Source organism: Lagopus leucura, unplaced genomic scaffold (genome assembly GCF_019238085.1).
Source record: "Lagopus leucura isolate 7727_CA_CO unplaced genomic scaffold, USGS_WTPT01 Super-Scaffold_100002, whole genome shotgun sequence".
Classification (NCBI taxonomy): Eukaryota; Metazoa; Chordata; class Aves; order Galliformes; family Phasianidae; genus Lagopus; species Lagopus leucura.
In genome coordinates this window covers 87,340,683-87,360,271 of record NW_024962263.1, presented here as the reverse complement: position 1 = coordinate 87,360,271, position 19,589 = coordinate 87,340,683, and the positions used below count along the sequence as shown (strand labels likewise).

The window sequence follows — 19,589 nt, the reverse complement described above, 5'->3', positions numbered from 1 at the left end:
TTTCTCCTTGGGAGTTTTGGCTTACCCTAAGGAATCAACTTGTTATAAATGAGGCAGTGCTTCATGTAGATGTGAAGAAGTCCCCTCCTGTCGTCACGTGTAACTGATCCATCATATGGAACAACAGAGGCAACAGATGTACATTATGTTCAGCTAACCCGAGAGTTACAGGTCAGCGGAGTCCGACAGCTGACAGCATCCAGTGCAGAGCCAGCTGTGGATGATGCTATCTTGGTTTGGAGAATAAGAGCTTTTCTCTGGTGACATTTGAATGCCTCAGAGCTAAGGACTTCAAATAAGACGATCTTTTGTAACTTTCTGACAGCTGTAATATCATTCGTGCCTTTGACAGTTTAAATCATAAATTAACTCAGCTCTTCGTTGCAGTGAGATTGCTGTTCTTTATTTAGATCTCTCCCAATGCTAACACTAAATAGTAAAAAATCATAAACAAGTTATTCTCAGGAAAATCTAGCAGTCAGACGTATTTATAGCATTTATCCCCTTACTACTGAAGGAAAATTTCAAAGTGAGCTCCCTACCACAACTTGGAACCAAGCAATAGCTGAATGCTGATGTGGAACATGATTGGTGGTCTAGGAGTACAAGTATTTGTCTGAAGTTTTATAGGGTTGAAAATGAGCTTATTAATGAAAGATGTCTTGTCTTGCTGTTTGAGTTATGTATTAATCCACCTTGAAATGTTTCTGGTCTAGTGAAATGAAAACTTGTTCCAAGTCCTTCAGTATTCCAAGGCATACAGAAAACGAAAGTTTCTAAATTTTTGTATTTTTTTTAACTCTAGTTTTAAATAAAGACCTTTTCAAAGTAGTGAAGGGTGAAGTTGGCTCCAGGAATCTCAAGCAGCAAATTGCTGAACTGGGAGCCAAGAAATGCTCCCTAAAGGCCGTGTGTCACTGAACCAGGTTGCACTGTGGCTTTCTCTGTTCTGGCATTCTTTGTCTTAGCTCTTTGTATTTAATACTTCTTACAACAGTGATCTTTTATTATGTGCAAGTAAGAAATTTTTTAAACATCACGGGAATTTTGCACCTCGAATTTTACATTAATCTGTGTGTTTATATATAAATTAAAAGCCCAGTTAAATATGACAGTTAAATAAAAATAAAAATAAAAATATTGCATTTTGGATTTCTTTGGCATATATGTGGTGTTTTTGTTAAAATTACTGAGTCATCAGAAGTGAGTAGTATTCTAGTTCATAGTTGGATGGCTCCACCTTGTATCTCCCTCTCCATCTACTTGTGTTTTTTGCATTAGGAAAGCATTCTTACTGCTTGGCCAAGAGGGCACAATCAGGAGACAGTAAGGCTGAATTATTGGCTGTGTGCAAATAGTACATCTAATCTGTAGGAAAAAATGTAGCACTTAAATGTGATTTTATTGACTGCTCTAGTCTACAGAAACTTATTTTGGCCAGCAGTTAGTTTTGAAATAGCAACCATTAGCCTTAGTAAGGTGATGTGCATATTTCCTGATCTACATATTTCCAAAAATAACAATTTACCCCGTCAATTACATATTATAATAAGTATATATATATAATTATATAATAAGAAAGCTACACAGTTGTTCACTCACTGCCAGCCTTCCCAGCGGGATGGGGCATAGAATACAAAAAAAAACAAAGTAGGACTCATGGGTTCAGATGAAACTGTTTACTAAGATAGAGAAAAGGATAATAATTATGACAAATATATGTATTTAACAAGTGATGCACAAGCAGTTGCTCACCACCCCCCGGCCAATGTCCAGCTAGCCTTCCAAGCAGCAGAAGAGAGCAAGAGATGAACCCCCAGCCCCTTAAAAACTTCTTCCCCATGATGTCAGATAGTATGGAATACCCCTTTGGCCATTTAAGTCAGCTGTCTTAATTCTGTTTCCTCCCAGCTCCTTGGGTCCTTCTTTGGGAATGGCCTTAGCTCTGTGCAATACTGCTTAGCAGCAACTACAAACATTGGTGTGTTATCAACATTATTTTTCTTGTAGAACCAAAACATAGCATCATAACAGACACTCTGAAAAAAACAGTTCCATCCCCCCTGACTTAAGCCATCTAAGCAACAGATTCTGTGCCAGATCCTTTACTGGGGAAATAAATAACTGAAAGAGAAATGTGTTGTGTCCTGTTCCATAGTTGACATGGCTGTTCTTAGCACAAAGAGCATGTTAAAACTGAAGCTGAAAGGAGAAGCAGTAGGTTATACCATGGCTTAGGTCTAATAGTTGCACTGCTTATGCCCTGTGTAGGAGAAACTGAGTCTTCTAGAGGGAGCTTTATAGTAGAAATGTTAGGACTTTAGCAGCCTGAAACAGATGTTTCTTTGCCAGCTTCCTGTTTCTACCTTAAAATCGGACTCCTGGTATAATGTCATTCCACTTAAATCACTTACCATGGTTAATTCCTGATTATGGCAGTGTCAGTGAAATGGCATAGAGAAGATAGCTCTCAGGGGCAGTTTATGAGATAGTGAGTTTGAAGTAGCTGTCACCTTAGTCATTTCATTTGGCTGAGATTTAAATTTGAATTAAATATACTTTTTTGAAGGAAATAGGCATAGATGCAGGGTATGGTGCAGCTCATTCAGGAGGCAGACTTCAGTTGGTTACCAAGAGCAATATGAAACATAGCTAGAGCCAACTGCCAAAGCACAACAAGCAGCAGACAAAAAAAGCACCAAGTATATTCACTTGATTCCAGTATTACAGCAATTATGAATGTTCTTAATAAAGACAGTGTCAGTGTAGCAGGTGACCAGAAAGTCTGTTAACGATGAGGGCTAGTCACAAGCAGTGCTGTGAGCAAGGATGGAAAGACAAATGGGATTTTGTTGAATCACTTCTGCTTGCAAAGCACCGTGCGTGCTCTGTCTCATAATTCTGTACAAAAAATGAAAGTCTGCACTGTGTTCATTTCTGAAAGAGTTTCTTGTTTAGGACTTACCATTTCTCGTTCCTTTTCAATAAGTTGGTAGAGTAAAAAGGTGTTTTTGCCCAAGGTTGTAGAGCAGGTATTTTTGGAAGCATGCTCAATTTATCAAGTCACTACAAAAAGACAGTGTTGAAAATTGTATGCAATTGATTATGATAAAAAACAGTTATCTTGACTGCTTACGACTTCTGTCTGTTCGCCCAATTATGTCACGTTTGACAGCTCATTTTTCTGAAGACTGGCACTGTTAGCATAAATTGTGTAGTTACACATTCTGATTATCAAGTAATTAGAGGAATATAAAGTCTGTGCAGCTGTAGCTCAGCTGCGTGGTCAAAGAACTGGGAAGCATTTGAGTCAGATTTGGTTTTTTTTTTTGGCAGACTACCCTTACAAACCTTTAGCAAGTCATTTGTCTCCAAAGAGAAGGTACTTGCATAACTCACCCAGCTATTTTGATTGTTAATAAGATAATATGCTTTAAAATACCCTTAATGATGATAAATTACGGTGTTAGGCTTCTCATCACAGTCGACTAGGCAGGTGTTATCTCTTTGCATTTTAAACTCACTAAAATGCTGCTTTTCATGCACAGTGAGACCAGAATGAAGTGTGATGACTGGGAGCTCTCTGTCAGTGCCTGGGAATGTACTGCCTTGATTTCATCAATCTCCATCGTAGTTTAAAGCTCTTCCCCCTCTTTCACTCCTCCTTTGCCATCCATTTTTTTTAATACAAGCAGACACTTTGGTAGTTTGACTGCACAGATGTTCCATGCATTTTCACATTTGTTTGTTGTTTATGTATGTTTGCTTTGACAAATACATGAAAACAACTACGTTTATTCCTTCCACGGATTTTTTTCCCATGTTTTTTTCCCCAAGCTGGTTCAGGAATATATGCTACAGTAGAAAGGGATGTTACCTTTTCCAGCTTTCCATTCTCTGCTCACACTGTCCAGATAAGAAGCTCCAGGAGTAACTGCCCTCTACATCATAATGTCCCTTGTAAAATAGGAAGTGGAATGGACTTTTGGTATGCAGTAACATCGAGTGCTTAGTACTTGGGAGAGGCACTAAACAAAATAAAAGCAATCCTGTGAGTTTTGTTTTCAGCAGCATTTTTGAGCTTTGTGGGCATTTAGGTAGAAGCCAGCATATCAATGGCTGGAAGTCAGTGTGGAATGGTGTAAATCAAAGTAGAATCCATTTCAAGCAGGTGTTTTCTAGGCTCCTGACAAAGAATTGCATGTTCTTTTTTGAACTTAGAATTGACTCTATCAAGAGGAACAACTTCTGTAGCTAACCTGAAGATGTGATAGTTTTAAGGCAGAGTGTTCCTCGTTTTATGTAGCAGAACGGTGGCACAAACTATAAACAAGGGGTCACAAACAACATTTGAAGTGCAGAGGACAAGTTGGTCTGAGTATCATCAGTCGTCAGGCTGTGCTGAACTAAAAGGCCGTTTGATTTTGATGGTTGCTTCTTAAGGAAGAAGGTGGGTCAGGGTTCAACCTGCTTCTGCTTCCCATGTGTCCAGACAAGAGTAGCAGCACTGCAGTATTTCAGGCTTGAATTAGAGTGGGCAGGTCAAGAGTTGAAACGTCTCTTCCCTTTCAGATAGCTTGCATTGCTTCCAGTCACTTTATACCTGTTCTTCTGTTTCACTGCAGTGTATTGTATGCCTTTATTCTTATTTCAGTACTTTTTCAGATGTCTAAAAATAGCTGTAGGACTTTTCTGTTTGCACTGTGTTTAAGGCTTTGTTAAGAATGTTACCACAGCCTTGTATTAGAACGTAGTGCCATGTGATATGAGGAAAATAGATCCTGTGATTCCATTAATGTGTTAATTCACATAAATACTATCAACTAACTTGTAAGTTTGCCCTCTTTGCATCTCCTTCGATGTTTAACATTGATTGATGTTCTGTCACTTTCAGTGGCACATAAATTTTCACAATTGATGAATCACACTGGCAGTTTTTAAAGTGATGTTTTGGTATAATAATAAATCATACCCATGTGTTTTACCTTTACTGTCTTAGCTAAGTGGGAATTCTACATGGTAGGAAGTTATCCATTAGATTTGCATGCATAAAATTCAGCGTGCTCCCTCCAGATTTAACACACTTAATGCAGCTCTCATCATCCCTCAAACTCTGGTCAGAAGAAAAAACGAAGAGTAGAAGACAGTGCTTTTGCATAAATATAGCTCCTTTAGTACTTCATAGGTTTCCAGACTCCTCCATCCTGCTGCTGGGGTGTTGGGCTAGCATGCTGCTCCTGCACGGCTTGAGCTCTCAATTCTTCCTGCAGCCTCTATTGGTCAAGGCAGCTGGGCTTCACTCCTCAATTTTGAAAGGGAGTATCAGCAGCTGGGTGGGAGTCTTTGGTTGACGCACATTTTGCATCATCTCTCTCATTTCCTGAGATAGAGGGGAGAGGGAAGAGAAAGCAGAGAGGAGTGAACAGATGATGAGAAACAAGAGGAGCAGCTATACTCAGGTTCCTTGTATCATCCTGTTTCCTTCTTTCTCACCTTGTAAAGTTGGTCTTGGCTTTCTTGTGTTCTCTCTCCTGCTTAGCACTCTCTCTCTTCCTGCTAAGCACTTTGCTCATCAAATGCAGTGTTGTATTTCAGTGGATAGAGAAGCAGTACTTTTTTCTTGTTCTGTGTAATTGTAATATGTGAAATAGTTGTTTCATATTAAATTCTTTCCTCAGGGTCCAGAAAGTCAGTATTACATGTTTAACTCTTCAATTAAGAGTTTTAGCATAGCACATTCTAGTCAAGCTTAGGTGGGCATCTTAAAAAAGTGGGTTATGCTTCTGGGATGGACAGTACCTCTGCACTGTGAGTGGGTGGTGTGGGTACTTGGCCAAGGCCAGCTTCTTAACATAATCTAGTCTCACTTTTTGAAAATGAAATGGGAATAATTTACTGCTGTAGAAAAGAATTTGAAGGAAAGTAAGTGTGCTTTAGAGTTTCAAATACGTTCGTGTATCCATTTTGCATATATAGAACTGTAATGTAAACCTTTAGTTTTATGTTCATTCGCTGTAAATGTTCTCCCCAGCCTCTTTTATTTCTAAATAATTTGTTTTTCTCTTTCCTTTTCTTGCCTCTTTGTAAAGGAGTCAATCACTGTCAGCATAAAGTAAAGAAAGCTAGACGCTTTCTCCCTTTCGTCTTCTGTTCCCATGAGCCGCCACCTAAGGGTACTGCACTGCTCTTTGTATAGGCTGCCTTGTTAACACAAAAGCTGAAATACTAACTCAGTTACTGGTTGGTTGTTTTTCTTTTAATACTTCAGGCTCAGGTAAACAGAGTTCCAAGAATAATCTCATTAAATTTCTGCTACCCCTTTGCTCTATCGAATTGGATATTCGTGCAGTGTCATAAACTTGCTGGTCCACGTTTTAATGAGAGGCTTTGTTTTAAGCATTATATGCTGCAATTAATTACAAGCATTAATATTTTCATTTGTATATCTATTCTGGCTATACACTTGGGGTTTTTTTTTGTTAACAGATTTTGACTTCATTCTTGGACCCCTGATACAGCATGCTCATGAATGAAGTAGAATAGCAACAATAAGCATCAGCTGGGATCACTTTTAATTACATATTGAATACAGTGATGCTTGTGGCTTATCCTGGTTCAGCACTTGGTCTGGATCGGTTTGGCTTTGTTAGGTGTAAGAAGAATTGAAGGAACAGGTGCATTACTTTTACAATATTAATGTGCATTTTTAAAATCAGTAATATCTAAAATGCATCAGCTTGTGCTGTAGTTATTGGCGTGGAATGGGGCCGTTACAGTAATGCAGGCTGTGGTGCTCATTGAACAGCTTTCCTGTAGAGTTGCTCAATATAACTAGTATGCTGTGTATGATTATTGCTTAGATTGTTCCATTTCTTACTCTTGCTTTTGTGATAGCACAGGAGCGTGTTTCCTTCCAAAATAGTCAACCCCAACTCTAGTTATCGAAAATCATATTCGTACGTGCAAAGCCAAATTGGAATGACCCATAGCTATAGGAGATCCATTCAGTAGCAAAAGATTAAAGAACAGGATTTCATATTTCCTTATGCATTAAAAGAACTAGTTGCACTTCCAAATTTAATTTTTTTGTAATGCTGTGTTTAAAAGTCATTAACTCTGTTTCATCATGCAAGCTTCTCAGAACATATCTTTGTCCCTTGGGTTTTAGGTGAGAAGTCTTAAATTCCACTACTTTTCTGGTTTCTCTTGAGTCAGGTATATAAGATAACTGCAATCTGAATACTTTTGGATTACTCATGAATTTAATAGTATATTTTCCCCTCCCTTTCTCTGTCCCTTCTCTCTCCCCCTGTTTTTCTCTCTCCTTGCATGCCACCTGGATCTGCAGATGAAATTAGTGGGGACGGTAATATGTTTTCTAGTCTGTGTGTTACTAACGTGCAATATGCAATTCTTACATCCATGTAGCAGTTAACGCATATTTCAGCAATCAGTTTTATACACATTTTAGTTCAAAAAGCAGTCTGTCTTGGGCATTAGCCATTAAATATTGTACTTTACAGGCTGCGCAACCAGCGCTTTCTGCTAAACTGTAATTGGAAAAGGGAAATCTGTTTCAAACTTGCAGGGATGTGGTATTGCATGTGTTTGCAATGGGAGTTCTGGCATGATGCAGAGAAAGTTCATAGGTTTTTCAAGAGTGTCCATTCAGTTTAAGTGATTGTTACATGCTTGGTTTGGCCAGTGAGTGTGTTCAATGGCTGCTATACAGCATGGGAAATGAGTCTGCTGAGGAGATGCTTTGAAGTCATCAGTAGTCCACTACTGCTACTGCTGCTTACAGAATTCCATCTGATATTGGGAAAAAAAGTCAATCTGATACTGCTGGTTGTGTGTCTGTATCTTGATTCTTACAAGTAGGAGGTATTGCTTTTTACGTTCTGTAATTTGTAAAGGAAAATGATAACAAGGAATAATATTTTGTGGCCTTCCTCTGAATAAATTGGGAGGTGGATATAAATTCACACCTCCTTTCTCTCAGATAAAAATGAAGATAATGCTATCTCTATTTCCTTCAATTTCTTAACAGCTTGAAGGGCATTTTTGCAATCATAAATTCAGAAATTGATTTTCAGATACCTACAGACAGGTTTCGATTGATGTTTATCTTCTAAAAATTTGGGCTCTGGTAAATGGAAAAAAAGTCATGAGGAAGGACATTTCAAAGAGCATTTTAAAATAAGGGCTATGAATGAGCTATTATGGAGTTAATGCACTGAAATTTTATAAACATGTTCAGATTTAGTGAAGTTCAAATCTGCTTACTCATCTAGACATACCAGGGGCCTTGAAAACAGAGTAACTCCTGGAATCCCTGCTTTACTGAGCGTTTTGCACTGGGGAATGCTACAGCACATCCTTCTCCATAAAGAAGCCTGCAGACCTTGCCCAAGTGGGCCTTGCTTCAGGCTCTGCATGGATTCTGGAATATCTCTGAGCAGACGTAGTCTCAGTCTTAGCTGACTTGAGTATAGTTTTTTAAAACGTGGCTCTGATCATGGGTTATAGAGGTTGGTTGTCTCTTGTAGAGAGCACTCTGAGTCACTGTTAATGCCTTGATTGATTTTTTTTTTCCTCTTAATTCCTGGAAATGATGTATAGGAATTACTTTCTGAATTCTCATTATATGTTCCTCTCCAGAGTGTTAAAAGTGTAACAGGAAATATTTGTGTAGTTCATTGCAAACATTTTATTCATTTAGATTGGCTATGAGGACCCTTATAGTTTCAGGGTAGGTTTGAGCAATGTCTTAAAACCATGCAGTGCTCTGCAGCGTTATGAGTGAACTTCAGTAAATTAAAGTAGGGAGATGTACAAGCCAAGTCATTTGTCACATTCGTGAGCACAGTTCCACAAACTAGTGTGACAGATGATTTAGTTGTTTAAAGAATAGTGTGACGCCACTTTTCTATCTGGACTCCTTAAATTCTTCTTGTAGTTGTTTATAATATCTTTCATTCAGTCCATTTTTTAACCAGATGGGAAGAACTCTTCGGTATCATCCTCAAATAACAACTTGTAACACTGGCTGTTGTATATTTCACCTAACAAAAGTTTAAAAATATCTTTAGAAATATTATAAAGAAGCAGAGCGATTACCCTGATAACAGTCATGTAACACTGATGTTTTCTTTGAGATGTTTGCTTACTTTTCAGGTAAACCTAGAGCTTACCTTTCTGTTAAAATTTCAGTTTGTATAACTAGGAGAAAAAACATACCAAGAGATTAGAGATGTAGAGGGTGGTGATGCACTGGAACAGGTTGCCCAAGGAGGCTGTGGATGCCCTATCCCTGGGGGCATTCAAGGCCAGGCTGGATGTGGCTCTGGGCAGCCTGGTCTGGTGGTTGGTGACCCTGCACATAGCAGGGAGTTGAAACCAAATGATCACTGTGGTCCTTTTCAACCCAGGCCATTCTGTGATTCTATGATTAGTGCCCCTGAGTGTGCTAGCTGTTCACACTTGTGCACTGTCTTCATAATTCATTGGATTTTGGTTTGGCGATTCTGTTTTGCTGTATCCTAAGCAGAAATTGCCTAACACAAATTTAAATAGTGTAGAATTTGCTGTTTTTATGAGACAGGAAATTCCTATAGGGGTTTGGAAGAAAAAAAACTTCAATTTTGTGTTAGAACTATGAAGTTAGGATCATAAATCTATATTTGATTGCTAAAGTGTGTTGAACTTCAAACACACTTCGTTCAAACTGTACAAACACAGTGTTCAAACTGTAGGTAACCTCAAGTTTTCTAGTTGCTGAGTATTGAGTTTGTTTGAAAATCTGTTCTTGTTTATTCACCTGTATAATATTTAGGAGCCTTGCTCTGCTGTCAGAGTTGGCTTTTTTTGGACTGAGGGCTGCCACCAGAAGGGATCATCCCAACCTTTGCTTTGTCCCATTCACCATCCAGAATCCACGGCTGTAGAAATGATGCAGAAGAGCTGTAGGATTGTACATATGCTCCAGGGCAGAAGAAGCGAATTGTGCCTTTCAGAGGCAGCCCAATATGTAATCACCTGAAAACAGCTGCTAAAACCTCATACTGGACTTGAAATTACTCAATTTTGAGAACCTCTGTGCAATTAAAGTTGGTGAATAGAATTTAACAGCCTGGCAGTGACTGATTATCGCACTGCTGTGGATGGGTTTGTAAACCCTGGGAGAATTTCTGACCATTAGGAAATGACTTACGTGACCTGGAAGCTCTTCAGAGGAACAAAAGGAGCCACTGGTAGGACAGGACGTGCCACCAGTTACACTGTCATGAGAACTGATGATGCAAAATAAGTTTTAAACAGAGGAAGAAATACGCTGTTGTTTTTCCGATAACTTTGAGAGCTGGATGTTTTCTAAAGATGCTGATTTGAGACAGCAAATCTGGTTGCAAATTTCTACTAAACAAAATTGAGAGTAGTACAGGAAAAAAGATCTGTTTTCTTTAGGAAATAGTACAGAAAATTGCTCACCTTGCTGCACTGACAGTAAGTAGATGCTGCCCTGGAACATCTTTACCATCTGTTTTGCTTGTTTGACATAAATATTACCAAACTATTGTTCACACTTTATTGAAGATAAAGCAATTTAATCCATTAATAATGTGTTGTTTTTTTTTGTTGTTTTTTTGTTGTTTGTTTTTTTTTCCTGTGGTCAAATTTGCTCTTAAAAGGATTTTCTTTTGAAGTCAACAGTTTAGATTGGATTCAGTTAGAGAACTTACGCTTTTCTGAATACCAATGAAACTTTCTTTTATTCCTTGTTGAATGCATCTATGTGACGTAGCATAATTGGCACTTGAGGTCATTATCATGCCATAAATTATGCATGAGCAAGTTTTATTCACGCTATTGTAAATGTGTCCCAGCACTGTTGAAGTGGGGAATTGTGACTTATCAGCTTTGATACATTGGAGATACTGTTTTGGAGAAGTGTTTTCATCTGCTCTTCCCGAAACTCTTTAATTCCTCCCTTTACAGAAACAGATGACTATGCAGAGATTATAGATGAAGAAGATACTTATACAATGCCATCAAGTAAGTATGTTAATTGGAACTTTTCTTCCCAGCAGCTTCTTTGGGACTGAATCTTACATTTCAGCCTTAGGAATATTTTCTTTGCACACGTATTGCTCGATGATGTTTGCAAGCTTCCTAGCTTCAGTGTCCTTTTAAATTCAGGTTATGAAACGAAGTAAGGTTCTGTCATAGCTTTTTGGTGTTACCAGTGACTTCACTGTGAGCTCCCTTTTATGACTCAAAATGACATAAAATGGAGGTTTATTTTGTACTGCTATGCTGAACACAACGCCTAAAGAATGAGTAAGATTTCTGTCAGAAAGGCGAGGGATTTGGAATGCTTTTGGATGCTGCTCTATAGCTGTATCCCATCCTTGGTCCTTGCTCTGTGTCACGCATGCTGTTCTCTAGAGAAAGTCATCTGTACCACATGCAGTATTTTTCAAGATAAAAGACTTCAGGAACAAAAACAAAGATGCAAAGTTCTTCTGAGTCTTCATCTTTGAAATAGAAAAAAGGTGATGCATTGACCACCACCAGGATTTGCTCATGGAGTATTTGAATTAGGATATCATCTTGAACTGTCAGAGTCAGCTAATTTCACATAGAAGTCCATATGCTGATTTTAAGTTACATCTGCAACCTACAGAAATATTTTGGCAGCCTGGGATTTCTCTAGCATTAAACAGTTGGTTCTGTCTGCTTCTGAAGAACGCCTACAGAAATGCCAGGTTGGTTTGGTGTGTCAGGGGAGGATGGTGCTGAGCTGATAGCATGTTCTGCTGGAAAATAATGACTGTGTGTAGGGATTTCTTCAGGCTTTCATGAGACAGAAATGTTTCATAATCACTTCAGTGTTTATTGTATAATATGCTACTGTGGAAAATATTTGGAAAGCAAGAATATATGTTTTCTAGAAATAAACAATGTGCTTTGAATGTCTTGCAGTAAGTTACTACGTAATTCCATCAAAATAACTGCAGGGTCAAAAAATAACCTAAGTCCTTATTTTTATTTTTATTTTTTAAACATATTAACCCTGTGATTTTTTCATTATTATTATTCTGTAACCTTTTCTTTTAAATTTCCATTGAACAAATTACTTGTGGTCCAGCGCTGGATGACTCCTGAACACTTCAGTTTATGCCTTCAGTTCCAAGCCTGTAGGATGGGCTGTTGACACGAGCATTAAGTGCTGTGCCGCACTGAAGTGGGTTCGAGTGTTCAGCTGTCCCAGGGCATGGGCAGTTCAGATCACAAGAACAGACCTGTGACTTCTGCCAATGTAAAGTTAAAATTGCATCTGTAATAGCTCTTCATTTTTTTTAAATGTTAAAAAAATGTTTGTCCTTGACTTGATTTTAAGAAGCTCTAAGTAAGCATTTGATCTTTCTCTCAATTGCACTGCAGAAAGCTATGGAATAGATGAAGGTAACAGGAGATCCTTTACCCATCCTTGTATGCTTGCAGTTTGGAATGATGTGGAGTTTTTCTTATTCACTTTCATTTAATAAACATTATTTATCTATAGTTAAACCAGCTAGCTTTGGGATTTTAAAGAGGAAAATGCAGTACTTAACGCAAGAAATGAAAAGGGCATTTATCACAGTGTTATCTATCTCTAGACAACGTTATTTCTATAGTGTTAATGAAGTGCAAAAAATCAGCCCTAAAGTCCTAAGCTGGTAGCTTATTTTTTTGCTCAGAATAATAGTAGAGGTGAAAACATATACTGTACGTGTTTTTCTGCTGTTCCAGAAATATTTTTCCATGTCTGCTAGAAATTAAATTGCAAATGAAGTAATTCACTTGCAATTGCTTAAATTTTTTTTTGCCAAAGCACTGAGGCATTTTCATCAGAAAACCTCTCAGTCTTAGCAGTGAAGTTATTAAAATTGCTAAGTTGCAATGCATTCTATCAATTTTACTTCAGTTCCAGACTGATGGAGGTGTATTGCACTCAAAATTTTGCTCTTTCATTCTATCTTTATTTGCCATGCTCTTCGTTTCTGTATTTTCTTTCTTGCAGTTACCTCTTTAAAAATTCTCCTGGCTGATTTGATGGTTCCAAGATCTAAAATACCACATAGTGGACTTCTCTTAAACTCATAAAAGCATGTGGGCAAGGGCTGTATTTATAATCATCTCTATTGTCCTAGGTTATTTATGTTTTGTCTTTTACTAGCAATAACCGTTTAATTATCTCTATTGCATTGAAATAAATAATGCATAACAGTTAATTTAAGAAATTATAGTTCACATTTTCTTTTTCATTGCTTTGATTCAAACTTTTGTTTAAGAGGTTTCCACTGTGTATACAGCATTTGTATAGGTTGGTGTGCAGCGTATGTGAATCTTAGTTGTTCATTTGTGAGACACTGGAGTGACTGAGTTTGGTATCTTGTGGATTGTTCCTCTGCCTTTCCTCAGAGATCTGATAATTTAAGTGCGTTATATTCTTATAGCCAGAGATTATGAAATTCAAAGGGAGAGAATTGAACTGGGGCGCTGCATTGGTGAAGGACAATTTGGAGATGTGCACCAAGGAATTTACATGAGTCCGGTAAGCTTCACTTCTGAAACAAAAGAATAAGCCAAAAACCAAAAGCTTTCGAGTTAAAATAAAGAAATGTGTGCCTCATATGCCTTCCAGAAGAAGCAAACGTTGATTCTGTGATTTATTTATTGGAATAATCCCCACGTACAGCATATTTTTCATTTTTCAGACATCTGAAATAGTAGCTCTAGAGTGATCCCTCTGTTTTACAGATAAGAAAGTGAATCAGAAATGCCAGGTAAACTGTTCACACCCCTACCAAAACCACTGGCAGCACTAGCATTAGAACTCACTGCTTTTAAACCTAGCTGCACACATTCTTCTTAATTTTGAGTTTGTCCGAGCATGATATGCACATATACCTCTGGCCATACTCCACTAGTGAGTATTTGGTGCTGTAGAACCTTCTCTGAAGTTTGAAATAGCATCTGGAGATGTTAAACCTGGGTTGGATTTCAATTCAGCATTCAGTGCAGAAGCTGCCAGTTGGGTCAGGATCAAGTGATCTAACTTCTCTGCTGAAATATAGGAGAGAAGTTTTAGTCTTTTATGCTGGAAAGGCAGTAGCTACAACAGAGAGCAATAATATTTAAAAACATCTGTTTCTGCAGTAAGCATCTTTCTTTCTTGCTCTACGACTTGTGTGTTAGCATAAGTTATTACTATTTCTTCCGAGAAAAGATACAAAATAGGTGCAGATCCAGCCGGACCTTGATGTTCAGTAGTCACCTCATTGAAACCAGTGAAGGCAGTGGCACTCAGGAATTAAATTGGGGACTGGAGGGGTGGGGTAGAATAGAGACAAAGCTGTAAAATTATTTAACTTTAGCCAGCTGTAATGAGGAACTAAGTCTGCAACTGTCAGATGAAAATTTATTTCTCAACTCCAGAAATTTGGTGTCTGGAATTTCTGTAAGTGAAGTTATAATTCATACGTACAACAGCTGAGTTCTGGCTTCAGAAGCATTATGTCCCAGAACCAACTGATCACTATCCCAAGCATGAGTGGGATTAAATAAATACATATTTAATGCAATACTTTAAAATAGGGATAAGCGTTCAAATATATCATACAGATGTTAGATATTTCATTATACCTCTGTTCAGAAAAACACTTCTGCTATACCTCGTGTTAGAACCAGTCTTTATTTTTATTTAACCCTGGGCAACTTAATAGGAGTGCTCGAGGAAGAATGTTGCAGTGAACTTGGAGCAAAGTGGATAAATGTAGTGCTCTGTAGAACCAATGGTAGACCTCTTTTCTTGGAGCTGTTCTGTAAATGCTGTCCATCTCTATTTTTCTTGAATAGCAAATTAGATTCTGTTAAGTCATCATGTACCTCGTCAGCTTTCTATAAATGTTAACCTACTAATTACTTTTATTAATGAAATTATTGCCGCATCTAAGACACTCAAATATGCAAAGTGAAAGTAGTAAGGTATCATTAAATTTTGATGTAGTAATCATAGACTGTAGCTTAAATGTCTGGAAGAAATGATAGAGCAGGTAAAAAAATTAAGTTACAATAACATGATTGCTTTTCCATCTTTGTGTGTATTCAGCTCACATGTGAAAACGTGGAGGAGATGCCTGGTATCTTCTTCTGCTAGCTCAAATTCCAATTTGAAAATCTCATTTATCCCTGTTTGTTGTACTTGGGAGATTCTTACTCAATTGGTTGAATAGCAACCACATCTTCTACAAGGCTACTTGCTACTAAATATTTCACCACAAACCAGCATGTGTATAGAATACTGTATGAAAAGTTAGGCATGCGTATAGGATCTTAATGTTTACGTGCAAGCAGTTCTAATAAAACTGTCTTTGAAGCCTTATTTACTATGGAATTAAGCTAAAAGAGTCATTTAAAATAGTGTTAACTGTTTGCTATACAAGTGTTAGCAGTCTGTTTTTGGATCTTCATTGTTCTGTCTTCTTATGCAAAAAAAAAAAAAAAAAAGTTTCAACCCAGTTCCAACACCTCTGCCATGGGCAGGGTTACCAGCCAGCAGATCTCTGTGCGCAGGGCCCACGGAAGCACAGAAAGGCCAGGGTTGGAAGAGACCTCAAGGATCATGAAGCTCCAACCCCCTGCCACATGCAGGGCCACCAACCTCCCCATTTAATACCAGACCAGGCTGCCCAGGGCCCCATCCAACCTGGCCTTGAACACCTCCAGGGATGGGGCATCCACAGCCTGTCTGGGCAGCCTGTTCCAGCACCTCACCACTCTCTCTGTAAAGAACTTCCCCTGACATCCAACCTAAATCTTCCCTCCCTCAATTTAAAACCATTTCCCCCTGTCCTGCAGTTATCAACCCTTTCAAAGAGTTGACTCCTCTCCTGTTTGTAGGCTCCCTTCAGGTACTGAAAGGCTGCAATGAGGTCACCCTGCAGCCTTCTTTTCTCCATGCTGAACAAGCCCAGCTCCCTCAGCCTGTTTTCACAGGGGAGGTGCTCCAGTGCCCTGATCATCTTTGTGGCTCTCCTCTGGACTCTCTCCAACAGCTCTCTGTCTTTTTTGTACTGCGGGCTCCAGACCTGGACACAGTACTGCAGATGGGGCCTCACAAGAGCAGAGTAGAGGGGGACAATCACCTCCCTGTCCCTGCTGGCCACCCCTCTTCTGATGGAGCCCAGGACACTGCTGGCTCACGTTAAGTTTTTCATCTATCAAGACCCCCAGGTCCTTCTCCACAGGGCTGCTCTTTAGGACCCCTCCTTCCAGTCTGTATGGATGCTTGGGATTCCTCCGGTCCAAGTGCAAAACTCTGCACTTTGCTGTGTTGAACCCCATCAGGTTCACCCGGGCCCACCTTTCCAGCCTCTTGAGGTCAATCCCCGTCCAACCTGGCCTTGAACACCTTCAGGGATGGTGCAATCACAGCCTGTTCCATCACCTCACCACCCTCTGAGTAAAGAATTTCTTTCTGATATCTAGTCTAAGTCTTCCCTCTTTTTAGTTTAAAGCTATTTCCCCTTGTCCCATTACTGTCTGCCCAGTAGGTCCCCCTCTTGCTTATAAAGCTCCTTTTAGGAACTTGAATGCCTCAGTTTGGTCTCCCGGGAGCCTTATTTTCTCCATGCTAAACAAGCCCAACTCCTCCAACCTTTCTTCAGACTGAGAAGCACTCCAGCCCCTCTGATCACATTCATGCTCCTTCTCTTTACCCACTCTCAACAGCTCCATGTCTTGGAGACTCCAGACTGGACGCACGCAGTACTCCAGATGTGGCCTCACAAAGGCAAAGCAAAGGGGGACAACCTCCTCCTTATCCATGCTGCCACCTCTTTTGGTACAGCTCAGGATACTGTTGACCTTCCAGGCTGGTTTGTGTCTGGCTTTTCATCCACCAGAGAGCACCAAGTGCTTCTCCTCAGAGCTGCAATTTTTGGGAACTCATTAATCCTTTGTCAGGTCTCGATCAGAATTAATTTTGAAACACTTCACCTGCTTTTCCAGTTCATTAACAATCGTCAGAGTGACGCTTGATCCTGGGATGCAGCAGTGGGGATGTGCTGTGCTGGAGCAGATGGAGCTCCTCGTGGATGGAGCAGCTTCTGTTGCAACTTAATGCAGTTGTTCTTGTGAGAGCCAGCAGTACGTGAGCTTTCCAGCTCATTATGCAGGTTCTGCACTTGCCAAATAGAGATTTAAACTTTAAAAAAAAAAAAATCATTTTCCAAGTAAATTGTGGTGTTTTGAATCCTTGTGAAGACAGAATGCCTAGAGCTCCTCTAGGAAAGAAATGCTCTTACAGCTCCTCAGTGCTGTCTGTGACTTAGAAAAGAGTGTTTGTAGGACGCACCAAAGGAAGATAAGATGAAAGCCTCCTCCTGAGCCAGGAGACCTCCTTTGGGCTGTCTGAGAGCTTCTCATTTTTCTGTATTTGGAGGATAAGCAATCAGATGCTCAAATCTGTTTCTGCTTTGGAATACATGTGTTCTGTTAAACTCAGTTTTAAGCTCTTGGTGTAACTGGCTGTGAAGCTAATGTATAAAATCTTCTCTTTGTAGTTTGAATTCAGTTGAAAAGCTGACTTAGTCTGTATCCTGTTAGCAGTCTGCTTTGTATAAAGGATTTGAGTCAGTCAAAAATTATAGCTGGTCTTTGCACTGCAAAAAGCCACAAAAAGCCCTTTATTTGGCTTTCCAAGTTGCTTGCAGAAGCCAAGTGTGTTTTTCAGGCATGTATCTACTTGTTCCCTTTGCTTTTGCTAACTGTGCTTCCTTTCTAATCTTCTGTAGTGCTGGAACATTTACAGTACTGCACACTTAATCATCTTCTGTCAGAATTTCTGTATGAATTAACGTAATTTAAAACAGATAAAATTTTAATTAGATGTAAATGCACACTAAATGTCTCGGTTATAATAACATTTTTAACATTGATACTTTCAAATTTAATTTCTTAACTAAAGGTATTCTAGTTAATATTCACTTTCTCTAAATCAGTTTTTTTGGAGGTTTAGACCTAATTTTATGTGGTCTGTGTTTTAGTTATTTCTGAATCTCTTTCAGGAAAATCCAGCTATGGCTGTAGCAATCAAAACATGCAAAAATTGCACCTCAGACAGCGTTAGAGAAAAGTTCCTACAAGAAGCCTGTGAGTATTACATTATTAGCTTCTGTAAATGGTCCTTGGACTTTGCAGCCATCTGTGCCAGAGATTTCTGATAAGAATTTGTTTTATTAATGTATAGTATGGGCTTTGTTCTCTCCTGCAATATATGTATGTATATATGTATATATAAAGCAGGAAAACTGCTTTATATCTTGGCGTTGCCCTTGTATATGATTATATGTGGATTATTTGGCTTTCCAAATTTCAGTAGGTGATATCTGACTCCTCGAAGGCTTCAGAACTGGTTTTGGAGTGTCAAAAATCTGATCTCCTATTTCCTTCTTAATGATTTTTTTAATGTAGTAGCATTTGTGTCAATGTACTGCACTACCTTTTAGGTCAGGTTGTTGTCCTCGTGAAGTTGCTAAGATGTTACATCAAATATATATCTGTTTTGAAATGTCAGATCTTAATGAAATAAACCAGTTTTTTAAACATTTGCCTGTAAATAATGCAACCTCAAACAGCATCTGTGATATGTGAGGAAAACTTTTTTTAAGGAAAATACTAGCAGAAAACTTCCGTAGAAGTGTAGTTGTTGAGTTCTGTAACGTTTGGCTCTATAAGAAAATGCTGCCTGTTACCCTCCACAGTTGTGTCTCTGTGTCTTGTGAAGTGTCTTATGGTATATCATTATGGTATATCATTAAAGTAATTAGTTATAGGCAGTTGTTATAATGTGCTCTCCACTTAATGTTCTTTTTGTTCATTTCTTTCCAAATTGTGTAGAAAATGTGTTTGTAGGTTATGCCTTATTAGTTTGGAATGTCATATTTTTCTTAAATTGCTGTAATTCCTTCAATTACTTGTCCAGCTTTGGAAAAGTAAGTACATGGAGGAATTAAGTTATTTTAGGAATAACTTAAAAGTCAAAGTTAGACAGCTGTCTGTTAATGTAGAAAGTAATTATAATGTAAAAAGTAATTTAATGCCACTTTATTAGACTCTTGTGCTCGACAGATCAGAAAACACCAGTCTTGTAGGCAGATAAATAGTGCTTTACAAGTTTGATTTAATCAGTTTTCTGTTTTTCTTCTTTTTTAAAAGTAATTCCAATCCACTACGTTTCTCCCTTGCAAACTCTGAGATGTTGCCTCGTTGTTTCTAAGGGCGTTCTCTGAAGGGCCCATATCCAGCATCCTGCCAGTGCTGGCCATTTTGCTAGAAAGCTTCAGATATTTTTTTTCCTTAATACTGCATACATAAACAAAAGCTTTGCAAATTCAGGATGTGGAAGTATGATGGAAAGATCATACTTTCTAGTAGTATAAATCATACTGATGTAGTAGTTTGGGCATTTGAGTTTTTGTGGTGAATTTTCCAGTGCTGAAAAGAGTTAGGATTGATTCTTGCAAGGAGGAACACCTGCACAA

The 19,589-nt window shown here is 38.6% G+C and overlaps 1 protein-coding gene across 11 annotated transcripts in view; it reads left to right on the top strand.

Moving 5' to 3' along the window:
* PTK2 (protein tyrosine kinase 2) overlaps positions 1-19,589 on the top strand; it is a 193,617-nt gene that overhangs the window by 132,779 nt on the left and 41,249 nt on the right. For 6 of the 11 annotated variants that reach the window (XM_042868922.1, XM_042868920.1, XM_042868921.1 and 3 more), the window contains 6 exons: positions 6,090-6,173; positions 7,349-7,366; positions 10,996-11,052; positions 12,445-12,465; positions 13,500-13,597; positions 18,114-18,198. In XM_042868922.1, the coding sequence (XP_042724856.1) occupies positions 6,090-6,173; positions 7,349-7,366; positions 10,996-11,052; positions 12,445-12,465; positions 13,500-13,597; positions 18,114-18,198 (363 nt within the window). The remainder of the gene's footprint in view (positions 1-6,089; positions 6,174-7,348; positions 7,367-10,995; positions 11,053-12,444; positions 12,466-13,499; positions 13,598-18,113; positions 18,199-19,589) is intronic. The other 5 variants (XM_042868919.1, XM_042868918.1, XM_042868926.1 and 2 more) reach the window with 3 other exon arrangements.